This window comes from Phaenicophaeus curvirostris, chromosome 3, assembly GCF_032191515.1.
Source record: "Phaenicophaeus curvirostris isolate KB17595 chromosome 3, BPBGC_Pcur_1.0, whole genome shotgun sequence".
Classification (NCBI taxonomy): Eukaryota; Metazoa; Chordata; class Aves; order Cuculiformes; family Cuculidae; genus Phaenicophaeus; species Phaenicophaeus curvirostris.
In genome coordinates, this window is record NC_091394.1 from 80,774,511 (window position 1) to 80,793,417 (window position 18,907).

Below are 18,907 nucleotides of genomic sequence, written 5' to 3' on the forward strand. Positions count from 1 at the left end.
AGTAAATGTAATTTAACTCCTTTACGCCTACATTAACTGATCTTCTTAAACTAGGATACACATATGGAATCGTGTAGAGCTTTTTCAGCACAGAAAATCTAGAACTGTCTTATTTCATAAAGCTTCCTTTCTCCACTTCTCCCCTCTGGTCCCCTAGACATGTTGCTACTGTCAGAATTGTAACACACACACACAAATATTGAAAACAGTCAAAATTAGACACTTCCTAAAGCAAATGTATAACCTTTCAAGAAAATTCTTGGAAAAATATGCTATTGATTAGCCATTTGTAAGGTGATAAGCTTTATAAAGGCTGGAAGACCACAAATAAATTCTCTGACCTTGAGTTTTTCAGCATGTTGTCCTGACAAACCCTGAATAATAAGAGGTCAGGAATCCAGACTGGGGGGGTCAGGATTCAAATTCCTTGCGTAACTGCAACATGCAATTATTTCCTCATAAACAGAAGTCAGCAAATACACAATTTATAGGTGATTTTAAACCAGAAAATCAAACAAATGTGTACTGTACTGTCATGAAACACTTCAAATAAGGTTATCAACTGCTTGCAGAATGTATCCTGTATATATAGCTCCTTGACAAGAACTAGTAATTAAAGAAACTATTCCATCCTCAATTAATTGAAACTTATGCTGTGATGAAGTGAAATCTGTGTGCAAATACCATCTGCTATCACATACCATATGCTCAGATAGTTTATAGGAGATTTTACACTAGGATGAAGTTCATTCCTTCCTTTCTACAGCCTTCCAGGTTCAAGTTTTCTTGATGGTCCTTAGAAAAATGAGAAAACCAACAGAGCTGAGTGCAAAAAAATGAAGGAAAAAAGAGAGGAGAAATGAAGACTTTCAAAAAGGTAAATTCAGAGAGAGAAAAGTTAAAATAAAGGCAAAAGAAGAAATAATTCAACAGACCATCACCTCATTTAGTCACACAATTTTGGAGGGTTTTGTTTGGTTGTTTGGTCAGGATTTGTTGTTTTGTTTGTGGCTGGGGGTGGTGGTTTTGGTTTTGTTTGGGTTTTTTTAGGACTAATTCAATAGCTTCATCTTTTTGTGTCAATTAACAAGCAACAGTTAATGACAGATATATTCAACAGAAGGATACATGGTCTCCTTCAAGTTTCTGATAAATAAATATGCACTACTACAACCCAGGAACACTGACTCTACACTGTCACACCAGAAAAGAAAGCAAGTATACAGAATGTATAAATTTAATCTCAGCTTTCATTATTATTTCCCAACAACTCTAGTTAGGTGTGATATTTCAGACTAGTACAAAGAAAATTATGCTACTTTTACAGAATTGTATTTATCTGCAGCTCCATGCTTAAAAAAAAAAGCAATTTGACTCATAATACATCAAAGGCAATTAAGCAAATATTTTTCACGCACGCCACCTTTACTTAAAAGCAAAACCACTATATACAAAGCAACTCAAAGGCAAGAACAGGAGTAAGATGTCACTAATCTAATTGGATCTTATTATATGGCACATTAAAAAAAAAATCTCCCCTGAATAAAGAGCACAATCAAGGGAATTACACCTTAAAGGAAAAGCGAAGTCTTAACTTCTGCCATCAGACACTATAAAGCAAAACTGGGGAAGAGGGGTAGAGAAAAAAGGGTGAGAAACCCACAATTTTTAAATATTTTACTGAATACACCAAAATAAACTTACAATACTGGAAAATATGTAATATAGTTTTATCAACATATTAGTTTGGGGCATTGAATGCTACATGCTTGTATGTCATATGTTGTTATGCAATGCCACCCAGTGGAAGCAATTTAGTATTTCATACACATTTATCTACTAGTTGAAGAAATTACATTAATTTGTCTTCCAGAATCAACATTCAAAGAGTCTTATAACTCTCCATTAATTCATTATCTTCTTTTAATATTAACAAATATGTTTTATTGTTAATGGCAGCATCATCTCATCACTGTTGTTGAGTAAAAGTACAAAACTTGTTTATTTCACTGCAGTAAATATGTTAATAGACCAAACACAAAAATTGACTATTTAATAAACGCATAGCTTGCTAAAAACACAGGTTGACAGATACCATACAAACAACATACAAAAACTAGCAAGGTGTTTGTGAAAGTATCACTAAAGCAATGCCTTGATTTATAAGCTGCCTTGAGGTAGCTGCAACAACTATTTTGTTTAGCAACAGTTACAAGGCACAACTCACCTCTACCTTACAATTTTCATTCCTGAGAAAGTAAGTAAAACCCAAGAACAAAGACACGTGTACCTGAGACCTAAACCTAGATTTATGAGCTACAGCAGTAAATGCCTGAAAAAGCTGTGGCTCACAGTTTTAGTATTTCCCATATATTATTTCTTCAAAGATTTTTTCCATATTTAGTTTTTCAAATAAAAATGGGAAATGCAAAAGGAATTCTCTATAAATCTTCAAAACATACCGGTGCCTTTGGCTCCATAAAGAGACACAAATGCACGTTTTCCATGCAGCATTACTAAGAGGCGACTAATTTTTAATTAAAATACAGTAAGTGGGCAACTGCTTTTCACTGAAGTACAGGCCTTCTAGTCTAAACAGCTATTTATTAACATTATTTTCCAAGAAAGCTGATAAAAAATATAAATGCGTGTGATCAAAGGAATGCATTCTCTGCATATTCTTCTATCTTGCAACAGGACCTCCATGGAGTGAATGTTTACTATGCCTTTGAGATGTTATTATATCATGTTTATAATGGTTCTACCAAATAGGTAAGAGAGAGGAAAGGCATGATGAGGGATACCCACACTTTAATAAATACAGGCCTCTGGAAAAAAAAAAAAAAAAGGAATGAAGTTATATCTGACCAGTGGAAGTCAAGAGCAAGGCTCTCATTCCTTTAAAAATGTCATGCATCTTAGACATGGTCCTTGCTGGAGACAAGGACCTGCCCCACAAGCACTGCTTTGGGCTCTGCAGAGATCAGATCAGGGCAGGGAAGAAGAGGTGACAGCAAGCGAGTTGCTTTCCTCCCTCCCAAAGCTTCAGTGATCTAAAAGAAAGGCATTAGAAAGTTCAATACAAAGGGAGCATTGGAAAATAAGTTAATAAAATAAACTAAGGAAAATAAGGAGAAAGATAGACATAATTTAGGATGAAGACTTGGGAATTAAACACATAATAGCGTGGGACATGTTACCAGGATGAGAGATAAAAGAAATGACTGTGGAAGTTTAAATTAACCAGGACAGAATGTGTAGGAGTAAGGAAGAAATAAAAGAACATGCAAATCAGAGTACTTAAAAGGAAATGTAAGATAGCAGAATTTCACACCACTCTCCTTCACTATGACCATACATTTAGGAAATTCAATAGAAAATACTTCTCAACTACAAATCTAATGCTTAAAATTTCTTTCTGCTTCAGCTGCACATCAGACCACAGAAAATTTTTGGTACCCACCATTTGACAGTTCAAGGCAAACTAGAACTGACTATTAAGTTTTACAAGATGGTCAGAAAATTAAGCTCACTGTAGGCCACACAAGCATGACAACCACCACAAGATATCCAACAACACCCTGTGCTGCTATCCACCAGTAGTAGAACCCTGCATCAATTCCATGTGTCAATTTTGTTTGGTCATTTTACAGCTAGTAATGAAATTCATAAAAATTGATAAATATAAGACCAGATGAAAACACTGACAAAGAAGATTAATATTCTAATGCTTAATACACAAGTTTATAATAGGACTGCACAAATACTTCAACTGCAGCAGAGGTAACTCAGTTCTACTTTGGAATGAGTACCTATTTCTACTATTGTCATGTATTCCATGTACTGTAAACTCTACATGTTCACCTTACTATCATAACATTTGGGATGCCACACAGGCAGAACTCCAAATCCCAGGTCATTTGACAAGCACTCCTGAAATAGCTTCCTGGAAAACAAACAAAAAATTCAATACAAAAATTTGTACATTAACCTTCCAGGTTCTACTACCACATTTTTGTACACAGTAGTGAAAAAAAATGACAAATTACTCATGCTGATAGCATTCCTAAACATTTGACTCTCTTTTCAGCTATTGTACTTTACTCACTGCCACTTCAAGGAAATAAAAATCAAACTCTTCACTCAGTGACAAATATAATCCACAAAGTATCAAGCTGTTAATCACATTCTCAAAATTTCTAAGCTGCTCGCAAATGTTGTGGAAACCAGCCTTGACTTTCTCACACAGTATTAATTCCTTCTCCTGCCCAGTGGTTTGAAAAAGCCATGGCCTAAACACCATCCATGGTCTCTACAGCTCAACCCATTACTCCTGTACAATATAAAAGTCAAATTATGGAAGAAAGCCTCCGTCTAACACATAGACCACTGACACCAGGAAATACAAAGTTCAGGTACAGAACACCTCTGTGCTGCGAGGAAACTGCCTTGAAGTAAGCAGAACAAAAGCAGCAAGGGCAGTGAGCCACATGTACGGCTTAAGAGCAGGTGGAAATACGGACAAAGAAAACATCCCAGGGAGGTGATTGTCTCGCCTTCCCTGGAGGTGTTTAAGGTGCGGGTGGATGAGGTTACTGAGGGGCATGGTTTAGAGATTGGTGGGAACGGTTGGACTCAATGATCCGGTGGGTCTCTTCCAACCTGGTGATTCTATGATTCTATGATCTAGAAGACAGATGTTGGGCCTGGCTTGGTTTATATTTCAGGTCACTGATTTAAAAAAAAAAACAACAAAAAATAAGGCTTTCCACTCTCCAGTGGACTGATATCTCTTTCTATATACACACAAGCAAAGGAAGAGAGTGACTTAGTAGTAATGATTTAGTAGGGCAAATAAAATGGAATGATGTCAGGGTCTTTGTACTGTGGGAAGCGGACAAAGAAAAGAACACAGGTACACACCAATCTTCTATCACACAAGCTACTGTAACTATCACATAAAAGACCAGGATGGATAAGAACTAACCAGATGCATCACTCCATTAGCAACTTCATCATTCAAATATTGTAACTGTAATCCTCATCCATTCAGTATAGTTTCACAATTGACTATCTAAGATCCGCATACCTTGTTTGAACATAAGGAGATCATCAAATAACAGACAAAATAAGGGACTGTGCCTTTGCTATGCTGTTACCATCTACGTCACAGCTGTAGCACACACCTAACACGCTCACTTACAGTTGGATTGTCTTTAAGAAGGTGACACTACATCAATCTTACAGCAAAAAATGTCAAACTATGTAAACGAAAATGTTACTTTTATTAGATTTTCCGAGTTCTATCACAGATACATACAGTATCACCTAACTCATTAATGGTTGGACTCAATGACCCTGGAGGTCTTTTCCAACCTAGTGATTCTGTGATTCACTCATCTTTCAATACATAATTTACATACAACTTCCATCTTACTGGTGACAATTTACTATAGCAAACATACGCTTTTGATTCACTATTAATACAGTACATAGAATCATAGAATAACCAGGTTGGAAGAGACCCACCGGATCATCGAGTCCAACCATTCCTACATCCAGCACAAAACTAAAGTTAACACATAACAAATAACTCTGTAGACAGGTATATTGTTCCGTAAGTACACAGAGGTAGAGCTCAGTCCACTCAAATTGTATACTACCACTCCAGCTTTACAAAAAAAAGAAACTAGTTCATCCACCTTACAAAAGGTCTAAATTTCACTAATCAATAAAGGCAGAACGCTGAGAGATTCCAGGGGGCATGGCTGAGGTTGTAGGCACACTCCCAACATAACTTTGTGTTCATTTTTTCTCAGTGAATTGAGAACGTGGCAAATTCATCCATTAATGGATCAATACCTCAAATGCTAATAATGCTTAACAGAAAAAGTGGAGCACAGAATGAATAGCCTGAACATCCACCTCTGAACTGTGGGCAAAGTAAGAAGAAAAGGTGTTTAATTTGCTAGTCTGTAAAGGATACTAAGTTCACATTGAGTTCTCTAAATTGGGTGTATTCACGTTAAACACAATCACTTTCTACTACCTTGGCTGTCATCTGGCCCCACCACATGTGCACAAGTCAACACCAGATTTAGCACACGTTTTCTTACTCATTGAAGGAATAAATCATTATGTTAAGGTAATGAATTAGCTTAAGCAATAATAAAAATAATATGAATAAACTTAAGTGAATCTTGGCCAGCTTACAATGAGAAAGAATGCGGGTGTAACAGGAGTTTCACTTGTCTACTAGATGAAACAAGCAAAAAGTCAAGTATTGTTTCTTAAAGAAACTCATGTCTGACCAATGCTCCAAGGCGAGGAAAAGGTGGAAACAAAGAACAAACCTCAGCTCACCAAGAGGATACAATGATGAAGGAGGGAACAGCACCAGAGGATTCTGAAGACACAAAGAAATTGTGATGTACATATGAGAGTGGGTTGTAAGATATGATAATGAGTTTTCAGAATATAAGGAATATGTGACACATTTCCTGGAATCTATATGGATATGTATGTTTAGTCAATATTTATCGGAATTCGACCTCTATTTCCCATAATCTATATGAATAGGTACGTTCAACCAGTATACAAGTCCCGCAACCAGCATCAATGGATACACATTAGGTGAAACGATTCCCTGTGTCCCCAGCATCGCATTAAAGGAATACCTGCTAATCAAATTGGCATCAATTATTGAGTTTGGCTTTTTCACGGCACCAACATTTAGAAACTAAGTTCATACCCACGGGGACATACGGCTTTAAGCCCCCTGTGACTCCCCAAGGCCGCGTTAGGGAACAAACAGCCGCCCTGCAGTCGCTTAGAACGAAAAAGATCATTGAATCATAGAATCACCAGGTTGGAAGAGACCCACCGGATCATCGAGTCCAACCATTCCTATCAAATACTAAACCATGCCCCTTAGCACCTCGTCCACCCGTGCCTTAAACACCTCCAAGGAAGGTGAATCAACCACCTCCCTGGGCAGCCTGTTCCAGTGCCCAATGACTCTTTCTGTGAAGAATTCTTTCCTAATGTCCAGCCTGAACCTCCCCTGGTGGAGCTTGAGGCCATTCCCTCTTGTCCTGTTGCCCGACACCTGGGAGAAGAGGCCAGCACCCTCCTCTCTACAACCTCCTTTCAGGTAGTTGTAGAGAGCAATGAGGTCTCCTCTCAGCCTCCTCTTCTCCAGGCTAAACAACCCCAGCTCTCTCAGCCATTCCTCATAAGGCCTGTTCTCCAGCCCCTTCACCAGCTTTGTTGCTCTTCTCTGGACTCGCTCCAGAGCCTCAACATCCTTCTTGTGGTGAGGGGCCCAGAACTGAACACAGGATTCGAGGAGCGGTCTCACCAGTGCCGAGTACAGAGGGAGAATAACCTCCCTGGACCTGCTGGTCACGCCGTTTCTGATACAAGCCAAGATGCCAGGTCGAGAGGAAAGGCCGGCCTCCAGGAGGCTCCGCTTCCAACACCGCGGCCCCAGCGAGGCCTCCCCCGCCTCAGGGCCCGCCGGGCCGTGGGGACCCTCGGGAGAGCGGCGGCTACGCGGGGCAAAGGGAGGCCCGGCGGGCGCCCCGCACCCGGCCCCGGCCCAGCTCCTCACCCGCGTCCAGCCCTAGCTGGTAGCAGGCCAGCGGCTCCAGGGACAGCTTGTAGCCCTCGAACTTGGGGTCCAAGAGCAGGCGCTTGGCCTGCAGGGAGCAGTGGGCAACCCCCGCCATCACACGGCCCCTCGGGAAGCGCGCGGGAGGCCCCGCACAGCATCACGGGAACGGCGCCACCGGCGTGCGATGGGAGGGGCAGGCCAGGGCCGCACCCCGGGGCACGCCGGGAGCTGTAGTCCAGGGCCAAGAACAGGCCTGAGCCTCGGGGTACGCTGGGAGCTAAAGTTCAGGCTCGAGAACCGCCCCGAGGCTCGCTGGGAGCTGTAGTCCAGGCCTGAGCACGGCCCCGGGGCATGCCGGGAGCTACAATTCAAGCCTGAGAACCGTCCCGAGGCACGCTGGGAGCTGCAGTCCAGGGCCGAGAACACGCCTGAGCCTCGGGGCACGCTGGGAGTTGTAGTTCAGGCTCGGGAACCGCCCCGAGGAGCGCTGGGAGCTGTAGTCCATGGCGCCATGAGCCTGGGGCGTGCTGGGACATGCAGTCTGGAGACGAGAACAGGCCTGCGCCACGGAGCACGCTGTGAGTTGCAGTCCCACTCAAGCACCGCCCCGGGGCACGCGGGGAGCTGTAGTCCAAACTCTAGCAGAGCCCCGGCGCCCGCTGGGAGCTGCAGTCAGGGCCCCAGAACAGGCCTGAGCCCCGGGGCACGCTGGGAGTTGTAGTCCAAGCTTCAGCAAAGCTCCGGGGCGCGCTGGGAGCTGCAGTCCGGGCCCGAGCCCCGCCCCGAGCCCCGGGAGCCGCCGTCGCTGAGGGGGCGGCGCCGTCCTCGACTCCCGTTCCCGGCGGTGGGTCGGCCCCTCCGGGCTGCGCGCTCGCTCCTCCGCCGGCCTCTCGCGTCGCGGTGCCCCCGAATCCTCCTTGTGTTGTGTCGGGGCCCCGGTACGCGCCGAAACTCTCTGCTCTCCTCCGTAGGTGCGGCGAGATCCTAGTGTTCCAAAATGAATAAGGATGCCCAGATGAGAGCCACCATTAACCAAAAGCTGATAGAAACGGGAGAGCGAGAACGGTGAGTGTGTGTCCTCCCCCGCGCCGAGGAGGGACTTTACCTGTTCTCAAACGTGAACTGTACCGAGAGGTGAAATGGGGCAAAGGTAACTCTGAATTCGTAGAAATCTGCGTGTGAAAGTATCGTACGTGTTCTATAAAGTTATAAGAGCAACTTCATCTAGTGGAAGAAGCCTCTGGCCGTGGCGGGGTCGTTGGAACTAGATGATCTTTAAAGCCTTTTCCAGTCCAAACCTTTCTATGATTCTCTAGATAGATATATAAAACCCTCAGGACTCTTTTTTTTTGCCTGTGGAAAATATAAGCTAGGAAAACAAAGGATGAGGTGGTTGGCTTATGAACCTCAGAGCTTTTTCTTATTCTGGTATGTTCCATTTTTGTAACGCCGTGCACTTCATCATTCAAGGCCAGCATGAGAAAGAGTCTTCTTCCTAGGCCATCACATAGCCCTGTTCCTACTGTAACCTTTTGTAGACTAACGGTGTGTGCTCTACTTTTCTGGCTGTGACTTGGAAACTGCACAGACCTTCAGCAGTGAAAGCAGTTTCTTGAAATCATACTGGGACCTGTTTTTTTCTAATTTAAGAGTAAGAAGAGATTGAGGGGATGTCAAAAGCTGTGTTATAAAAAAAACTTTGAAAGCTGTACTATGAGCAGAAACAGAGCATTCTTATTTCTTCCAGTACTTGAAGGAGCTACAAGAAAGCTGGGGAGGGGCTGTTTACAAAGACTTGTAGTGATAGGACAAGGGGCAATGGGTATAAACCAAAGAGTGGCATATTTAGACTAGACATAAGGAGGAATTTCTTAATGATGAGAGTGGTGAGGCACTGGTACAGGTTGCCCAGGGAAGCTGTGGCTGCCCCATCCCTGGAGGTGTTCAAAGCCGGGTTGGATGGGTTTTGGGCCCCATCTAGTGGGAGGTGTCCCTGCCCATGGCTTGGGGTTGGGTCTAGATGATCTTTAAGGTTCCTTCCAGCCCAAACTATTCTATGATTCTTGAATTAAGAAATATCCAGAAGCAGTGAATTTCGCCTGTATTGTTACTCTCCTTTTTGTCATCAGTTCATCTTCCCTATACACAGTTCTCTGAGTAAAAAGGATTAGACCTACTCAATTCAGCCTTTTCCTGCAGTCCTTTCACAAATGAAAACAGAATTTTGCTAGTTATGTAGGATGGTACAAAATAAGTAGGCGTGCTAGCTGATGGAATAAAGGATATAAGATGTTAGAGCTTATTGTATCACAATTTGCTTTTGGTTTCCCTTCCATTTTTCAATATTAATTTCCACTTTTTTATCTAGCTTTCAATATTCTCTTTTGCTGTGTCGAGTAGATGTGTCATTGTGCAGGCTGTTGTGCGTCTTCTCTGTTTAATGCTTGAATCCTTGTGGCTTATGCTTATAATTGTTAACTACGCTTAGGAAGATAAGACACACAATCCCTTTGTCTTCACCCAAGATGAGGTAAAGCATAACTGGAGAGAGAAGCCTGAAGTTGAAGGCATTACTACAGAATTCTCCTTTAAGAGAAGAGTGGGGGAGGTTTTATTTATTTTGAAGGCCTGGTTTCAGGTGAAATATTCTAACATTGAAAGTTAGTATACATTTACAAACAGAGTAGACTTGGATAATTCTAGTGAACCAAGGACTTCTGTCTTTTCTTTGTGGCTGTAGCCTCAATGCTGCCCGAAGAAATACTATGAATTAACTTATGAGCTGCTGGGTCCTCATAGTCCAACATGGTAAACTGAAATTGGTACTTGTTTAGGTTATGATTCACATACTGTTCAGCTAGTTCTGCTGCTGATCTGGGAGTTCTGCTATAAGTAGGCTTAACTTTCACACTGATGCATATTTAAGCTTTCAGGAGTGTTTGCTGTTCCTAACATTTGTTTATTGCCTTAACAGCCTTAAGGAGTTGCTGAGAGCCAAATTAATTGAATGCGGCTGGAAGGATCAGTTGAAGGCACATTGCAAAGGTAACAGTGGTCAAATAATTGATATCCTCTGTAATCAGCTGAGGTTCTGGCCCAATAAGAGTTTTGAATAAAGGTTTTTCTCCCTCAGAGTCAATTTAAATGAGACTTGGGCAAAAGGGAAGTATCCCTGGCAATTGGTTTTTCATGCAAGAAAGCATCTTGCCACTTTGGCAAAAAAAATCTTGAAACTCCTTCTCTGATCTTACCCTTATTAAGATTCTGAGAAATGTATTGGAATTGATTGCCTGAATATTCATGCTGGTAACAGCTTTTTGTTTTGAGAGAGAGTACTTCTTTGCCACAGGAGAATAAAAACCAAGATAAAGGAAAATGGAACAAATACAGTAGTACACAACTTAAAAGCTTGAGAACTTTGTTGTCTACCTATGGGAGAGAAGGAAGTGCATTTGTACTCTTTCTGAATACAATTCCTGAAAATAAGATCATCTACTTTGATGAGAGAAAACAAGCAGATGAACCTCAAAGTACCCAGAATCTTTAGTTTTGAGTTAAATATTTAGCATGACTACAATTTACTGACTTTTAAATTACATCAAACCATTATAAATAGTATTTAAGCATCCAGGAATATTACAACGTGATGAAATTTCCTTGAAGGAAATAGTAAGTTCCTTGAGCTTTTGTTTTAATTCTGATTTGGTCCATTGTGCCTGACAAATGGATATTCATTACAGTTTTTCTTTTTTAGGGCTGAGTGTGTTAAATTTTTTTCATGGGTGGATTTGCAGAGAAGGCTAAAATGATTCATGCTTGTAATTGTTTGCCTGATGCTAGAGCCAGAGATCACCCATTTCAGCAGTACAGACAGCAAAAGGGATGTTCATCTGCCTTCTCAACTATGCATTTCCTACTCTGCTAAGGCAAAGTTTTGTAAAATTATTTACTTTGAACTGTAGCTGCAGCTGCTGTGAATGCAAAATGTAGATTCATTTGTCCCTGTTAAGGGCCTAATAACCTCCAAAAGAAAGGACAGAGGACTTTTTGCTGGCTGGTTTTGTTGTTTCTGTGGTTTTGGCGAGTGTGGTTTGGGGTTGATAGCTTGTTCTAGAGCCTCTTGGCATTGTACATTAGGGCTAATAATTGAGCAATCCAGGATTAATTTTTACAGGGAATTCTGCCAAGAAAAACGGTTTACAAATAGTTCATGTGGTGTCAGTTCAGAAAACATATTTAGTGTCTTGGGGATGATCTGTCTCATCTACTGACACACAGTTAAAAACATTTATGTTCAGACAAAATACTTGGGTTTCTGCTACTGAATTAACATTTCTTAGCATCAACTTCTTCATTTTTCAATAGCCTTCAAGGCACTATTAAGTAGACAATTGTTTAAATACTGGTATTTATTAATCATATAGTATATATTAATAATAGCATTTATTTTGCTGTAGATGTATACCTTTCTTTCAGGTATCTCTCTTACTTTGTTGACTATATATAGCAGTGTTGTTTAGGAAGAGTTAGGAAGAGTAGTAAGTATTTAGTGTCTCTGTGCTCTCCCTTGTTGTATGTTACAAAATCTTTTTCCAATGGCATCTCTTTCTCACAATTATGTCAATAATGTGTTTGAAGAGATGAGTGGACTGACCTGTGAACTGTTACAACACTCCAGTAATATGCACATCGGGTAATGTGCATATTAAAGCAGATAAAGCTTAAATATTCTAAAATTTAGTTTTTAAAATAGGAGCTGATCAAGATACATTGGTAGTGACAAGTTCCAATCCTTAAGCCTATAGTACAAATGGGAGACTAAATCTACTCTACAATGCAGTGTAGGTACTGAGTTAATAACCCACATTTAGGTCACAAACTACTTCATCTCCCTGATGACCTATGTGCGCAGGGTTCTGTCTCTTAGTCATTGGCACAGGTTTTGTCTTCTAATGAATGGATTAAAAAACCTAAAATATCTGTCTTGGTCTTTCCCAGATGTCATTAAAGAAAAAGGATTAGAGCATGTTACTGTTGATGATTTGGTGGCAGAAATCACACCCAAGGGCAGAGGTAAGAGAATGCAAACACGGATGTGGTAGTATGTCAATAAGTATACCTACTCGTATTTCATTAATATTTTGGACATGTCTGTTGGATTCAAGGAAGAATGTTAAAAGCTTCATATTGACTATAAATAAAACGTGAATTTGTACAGCCATTCAAAATCTGTCACGAGCTCTGTGTGTAGACTATCTTTGCAGGTTACGTTATTTAGTTATGAGTCTGTATTAATCTTTATAATTGACTTAATGGTACCAAGAATACTTGGGGCATGCAGCAGAGATGTTTTAAAATTCTAATTCATTTTAAGATGGAAAATCTGAACTAACATTACTAGTGTAGTGGCAAGTGGGTAAAGGAAAGGCCATAGCATACAGATATAGAAAAATGGAATCTCTTAAGAAAATACCATAGTCGTCTTTATAAAGTTCTTGGACTCTCTAATAAGATTTAACTTGCTGAAGACCCTTACTCTGAAGTCATAGCTGAGATGTTTTTTGGTCTTAAATTCTCGAAGAAAAAAAAGGTAAGATAACAAAACTAGTTTCTGGTGATACAATCCTGTTTACTGTTGAGTAATCCTTTCCCTCAAACTTTCCAATTTTCTTGACTATGGCTCAGTAAACTACCAATAACAGCAGTGTTCTCAATATCAATAGACTTCAGTTTTAGCCTATTTAAAATGGGAAAAATTTAGATGTGCTATAGGAAAATCAAGTACCTTAATTTACTTTAGGTATTAGCAGAATTGCAAGAATAAAAACAAAGAATAGAAGTAGCTGTTGTAAAAGGTTGGTATTGGTATATTTCCCATTTTATCTTTTTTACTTCTTTATTTGTGTTTCAGCCTTGGTACCTGACAGTGTAAAGAAAGAACTCTTGCAAAGAATAAGAACCTTCCTTGCCCAGCATGCCAGTCTTTAACTTTGATGTTCATCTGACATACAGTGTTTCTATTTCTGTGTTATGATAGTTATGTCAGGATTGGGATGCAGTTTGCATACTTAAGGATGGAAAATCTTTTCTTTTTTTTTCTTTTGTATGATGAGTTGAAATTTCTTTGCACTGCATTAATTTCTTAAACTTGGTGTTATTTTAATAAAAATTTTTGCGGACTTATGGTTCTAAGGCTCTTTTCTCTATCAGTGCACTGTAGTGTGATGTAACCTATTGTAGTTTTTAATAATCCAAATTTTATACAGTTGTGCAAACTTGATCAGCTTTTCAAAAAATAAGTGTGATTAACAAGCTCCCCAGCCCTGCGCCCCTCAGCTTTTCACCAGGAAAAGAACAGGCACTGCTACCTCGGGGAGGGCTCCCGGGGCAGCTGGGGCCGTGCTGGCCACTGCCAGGCTGGGGGTGGCTCAGCAGCATTGTCTGCCCACACTGCGCAGGGGAGCATCATGGAGTTGTCTCGGCTCGAAAATACCTTTCAGACCATTGAGTCCAACTGTAAACCTTTAACTGCCAAGCTCACCTCCAAACAATGCCCTTAAACACCACATCTTTTAAATAACTCCAGGGATCACAGAACTATTCAATGGTTTGAGTTGGAAGGGATCTTCATGACCATCAGTTCCAACCCCCCTGCCATGGGCAGGGATGCATCCCACTAGATCAGGCTGCCTAAAGCCCCATCCTGCCTGGCCTTGAACACCCTCCATGGTTGGGGCATCCACAACTTCCCTGGACAACCTGTGCCAGTGCCTCACCACCCTCATCATAAAGAATTTCTTCCTTATGTCTAGTCTAAATCTGTTCCTCTTCAGTTTATATCCATTCCCCCTCATCCTATCGCTACATGCCCTTATAAAAAGTCCCTCCCCAGCTTTTCTGTAGCCCCCTTCAGGTACTGGAAGGTTGCTATAATATTGTCCCAGAGCCTTGTCTTCTCCAGGCTGAACAACCCCAATGCCTTCAGCCTAAGACTTAATCACTCCCCTGGGCAGCGTGTTCCTTTTAGGAAAATGAAATTACCTTCTAGTTGTGCTGACCAATTTGAAGTTAAAGGCTTGACAAACAGCTCTTTCACGTGCTTCCAAAAATAAGTTGTAAGGTTCTGCCCAACCTGGATTAAAATGCGAGAGCAGTCAGAGGCCCAACAGGAAGAGGAGTGACTGTATTCCAGACACACTCGCGGCTCTCCCATGCCAACAGCTGATCGCCGCGTGTTTCTGCAACAAGTTCTGTTAAACACACCAGTGCAGCCTCCATTCAGTATCTAAGACAAAATCCTGTTTGACAACATATGCAGATCCAAATTACACTGGAGCAGACTGATCAGAGGTGATGGATCTTCAAAGAATGAAGTTAGGTTTGGCTTGAAATCAGCAATGGGAGATGATTTCTTGAGAAATAAATAGGTCTCCTTAGTGGTGTCGTAATTTTAACTGCAGGCTTCGTTCTCAGATGCAGAGGATCACAAACTATAAAATAAAAGGATTTTGTAAATTGATATTGAAATAATGGGTCAGATAACACCCAGAGTAAATCAGTATAGCTCTGGATGCACACTAATCCAAATTTATCTGACAGTGAATTGAATAGTCCTACTGCCGTCAGTGAAAGACCAACAGAGAAATGTAAGCTCAGCCTCCCCCTTAGTCAGGCCCTGAGGGCTCTGAAATACACAATGAAGTGAAACTGGTTAGATTCTAATTTGTTCGATAATTATTTCCCCATGAATACTCCTCCATATTGACATAGTCCAGTAAAAAAAAAATGTTATAAAACAATAAGATCACCAAGAAATTCTGCTGAGATATCAAACTTGCATATTAGATAGAACCTTATAATCAATGCAGGGGTTTACTATTTTTTCTATTCTTTTTTTCCCATTCTTTTTTTTTCCCATTATTCTTTATTCTTGTTTACTGCCATAATCTGTTAGTATGTACCTTTATCACTTGGAAAGCAAGTATGTCTGAAGTCTGTTTAAATCCAGTAAGAGTCCATCAGTGTTATTGAAGTATCCTTGCTGCTTCTCAGTTCTACTCTCTGGAGGGTCCTTTGGGGTGACAGCTCTGCAGTCCCTAGCCTGTGTCCTCATCTTTTCTTTCATATAACAGAATATGTTTAATTGCAGTGATTCTGACACCTTGATAGTTGGCTTTAACTTACTTAGAGATTAACTTACTTAACTTACGAGAGCAATCAAAAATATCCATTGCTTTTACCTGCTGGCTTTCTTTAAGTTTCTAAATGTTTGCAACTGCAATCAGAATTTTTTATATTTGGCCTGTTTTCTCAGCTATTCAGTTTCTAAAAGAAACAGCTGTGGCTGCAGAGCCAAATTTGTAATGACTGGAGCCCAAAATGAGGAAAAATAAAATCCTTTTCTCATAAATAATTAATACTTCACCCCTTTTGTGTAATGAATAGGTTAATCAGCATGCTGCTTAGAATGCAAAAAGACCTAATCTTGCTTTAGTGCATTCTGCATTTACCATAGTGCTTTCCATTCCAACAGTATTATTCTTAAAAGTGTTTTTTATGCTTACCTTATAACTAGTGAAGTGATTTGCAGAATCACAGAATCACAGAATAACCAGGTTGGAAGAGACCCACCGGATCATCGAGTCCAGTAGTAGGTCATAAAAAATATCCCTCTAAGAAAAAAACCTGGTGATTTCTGTTTGTTGGTGTTACTAGCTAAGAGGTTATCTATTATTTCAATCATTGCTTGAGAGGCAAATTACCAAGGTACTGCTGATAAATCTGTGGCTGGCAGCCTGTGGGTGAGTACTGACAAGGGCAGAGCAACGTGGCCTCTTCTGTTGGCTGGCTCCCATCAACTGCCTGTGAACAAAGTCAGCGCAGGTTTGAGTTTTTACATCTAGTACAGAGGGCAAAAGCAATGCATAATTCCCTGGAAAGCAATGACGCTGGAGTTCATAGTGAAAGGCTCATCATTTGCTTCCATGGGACCTTTGAAATGTACACGAACAGAGATGAGCGTAACACCAATCTTAGCACCGCATACTGTGTCGGTGAGACTGACACTCATGATATACACCTTGCAGTTTTGAAAGGAGAAAGGAAAAAATGAAATACTGAAAAGAGAAAAAAGAGTTATTGAGGGCTAGCAATGCTGATTCAGCTTTTAACATCTCCCAGTGTTAATTTATTGAAAAGAAATCTGATAGATAGAAAATATGGTTGCGGTATATGAGAACCTCCTCAGGGAGAAAACGGGAAACAAAGGATGCTTTAATCTGCTAGAGAAAAGCATAAAGAATAGATGAAAACAGAATTCAGACAAATTCAAATGTTAAACAAGATGGAATATGTAAAAAGTACAGCTGCTTAATCACTGGAACAAATTATGAAGCAATATGGTAGATTCTTCATTTTTCAATGCTTTTCTGGATGAGCTCCCTTAGCTAGGAGCTACTCAAACTTTCCAGAAATACAGTACTTGCCTATGAGTATTCCCTGGAGCTGGCAGCAGCAGCTCGGTTTCTTCCAGACAGAAAGAAACACCATAATAAATACTCTGTGTTTATACTTCTGCTCCGTTACAGAAAGAACACAGGCATCCCCAAAAGTTTAAGGCCCAGAGCTGTTCACTGACTTGTATACATCCTCTGTTTTTTAACTCTTCTGTTCTGGAAATGCTACGCAGCATCTTAAATGCTATTTTCTAACACTTTCCAGGGTGAATGAATCATAAGGACTACAGTTTCCATAAAGAAAAAAATCTGCTTTAGTTGAACACAAGCAGAAGTTATTAACCCCAGTACAGGTGTAACTGGATGTCATGCAGTGCCCTCGGAACCTACAACAGAAGTGGCAGGAACAGTTAAGCATAACAAAATCTTCAACTGTGTATTGAAAAATGCTCCTATCTAGCTAACCTGTTTAACCTTTTCATGTGTGTTTCAGACTGAGGTAAGCTTCTGCCCAAATCCTGGATCGGTTTGCTAACATTTGAGTACGTCGTATTAGATTTCAACATACCTTCTTACACAATTTTTGCAAGGGCATGTTTCATCCAATAGTCGACAGCTGAAATAGAACTATTCTCCCTCTGTTGAATAAAGATCAGAAAGAGAATTATCTGTGCCTTTTCTTGCCTACTGACTGCTGCAATGATAAAGATGACTTAAAATACTTCCTCACTATCATGAGGTAAACAGGAAAAATTGAAAAAAGAATGAAAAAAATTATTTCTTTCACTTCCTCATTTACCTTCTTTGATTTTGTCTCCTCTAGAACATATATATATATGAGGTTACATTATATCAAAACTAGTTGTGTCCCCCTGCAATAAAACTGGATCTAGGTGTCCCAAACCAAATTTTAGTGAGACAATAAAGTTTGTCAGAAGCTGGCATTGACTTTAGTCAGATTTTCGGAGCTCTCAACACTTACAACAGACCCTTGGCACATAGATGCTCAGATAAGAACTTGAGTTTTGAAGTTTCTGAGCTATAAATAAATGTCTTTTTTCTGAATTGATTTGTTTTAAAATGGGAAAAGGGAGGATTCATGATTAATTTAAGAAGGGTTTTTTTTTCCTGCTAAGTTCTTTTTTCAATTTTAGAATAATACTTCCTGAAATGAGACTAATAGATCTGGCAAACTCACATTTTACTGATAGAAAGAAATTCTTCTAACAAATGCTGAAGTATGAAGGAACAAAGAACAGCTTCATTAATCTCCCTGCCTCAAAAAGAAAAAAAAACACTGAAGGAAAATCCTTTGCTTTCCTAAATGCTTTCCCCAAGAAAACTTCATCACTTTATCTTTCCATGCTAATGCACTCTCCTGTTTTCCTAAATGCAAATCATGTACACACACATGCACACACAAGTGTGTCCACGTATACAGCTCTTTTTATAAAGCAGCATGCTAGATACTCAAGTATTTCATAGAATCATAGAATCATAGAATCATAGAATAACCAGGTGTGAAGAGACCCATCAGATCATTGAGTCCAACCATTCCTATCAGACACTAAACCATGTCCCTTAGCACCTCATCCACCTGTCCAGGTGAATCAACCACCTCCCTGGGCAGCCTGTTCCAGTGCCCAGTGACCCTTTCCTTGAATTTTTTTTCCTAATGTTTAGAGGATTTGAATTTGAATGTTAACACTATGGTATGGTCCATCTTCTATTAACTTGAATTTAGTGCATAGAATTCTTTTTTACTTAAGGAACAGAAGAAAGGCTGTGCCTGTAAATCAAGCAAGGTTATTTCATAGCTAAATACTACAGGATGGAA

At 40.3% G+C, this 18,907-nt stretch overlaps 2 protein-coding genes across 5 annotated transcripts in view; one reads left to right on the plus strand and one right to left on the minus strand.

Annotated features, from left to right (window-relative positions):
• Nucleotides 1-7,762, minus strand: part of NUDCD1 (NudC domain containing 1) — a 46,120-nt gene extending 38,358 nt beyond the window's left edge. Inside the window, exons 1-2 of one of the 3 annotated variants that reach the window (XM_069854545.1) lie at nucleotides 7,613-7,741; nucleotides 702-795 (exon numbers count right to left, since the gene is read on the minus strand). Coding sequence is in view for 1 of the 3 variants with exons in the window: in XM_069854544.1 (XP_069710645.1) it covers nucleotides 7,613-7,730 (118 nt within the window). In the remaining 2 variants the exon portion in view is untranslated. Of the gene's footprint in view, nucleotides 1-701; nucleotides 796-1,568; nucleotides 1,586-7,612 lie in introns of those variants that run through there. The other 2 variants (XM_069854546.1, XM_069854544.1) reach the window with 2 other exon arrangements.
• Nucleotides 7,763-8,351: 589 nt separating this feature from the next.
• ENY2 (ENY2 transcription and export complex 2 subunit) lies at nucleotides 8,352-13,794 on the plus strand. Of its 2 annotated transcripts, XM_069854553.1 has the most exons (5): nucleotides 8,352-8,459; nucleotides 8,587-8,680; nucleotides 10,590-10,660; nucleotides 12,614-12,688; nucleotides 13,527-13,794. In XM_069854553.1, the coding sequence occupies exons 2-5, from the start codon at nucleotides 8,613-8,615 to the stop codon at nucleotides 13,601-13,603; spliced, it is 291 nt and encodes a 96-aa protein (XP_069710654.1). In that variant the 5' UTR covers nucleotides 8,352-8,459; nucleotides 8,587-8,612; the 3' UTR covers nucleotides 13,604-13,794. The 2 variants fall into 2 exon arrangements, with proteins under 2 accessions (XP_069710654.1, XP_069710652.1); XM_069854551.1 differs by lacking the exon at nucleotides 8,352-8,459 and having other exon boundaries at nucleotides 8,466-8,680.
• The last annotated feature ends 5,113 nt before the right edge of the window (nucleotides 13,795-18,907 follow it).

Coding starts and splice junctions, on each gene's coding strand:
- ENY2 (XM_069854553.1), top strand. CDS start 8,613: ATGAATAAGGATGCCCAGATGAGAGCCACCATTAACCAAAAGCTGATA. Junction 8,681..10,589: donor GAAACGGGAGAGCGAGAACG/GTGAGTGTGTGT, acceptor TTGCCTTAACAG/CCTTAAGGAGTTGCTGAGAG. Junction 12,689..13,526: donor AATCACACCCAAGGGCAGAG/GTAAGAGAATGC, acceptor TTTGTGTTTCAG/CCTTGGTACCTGACAGTGTA.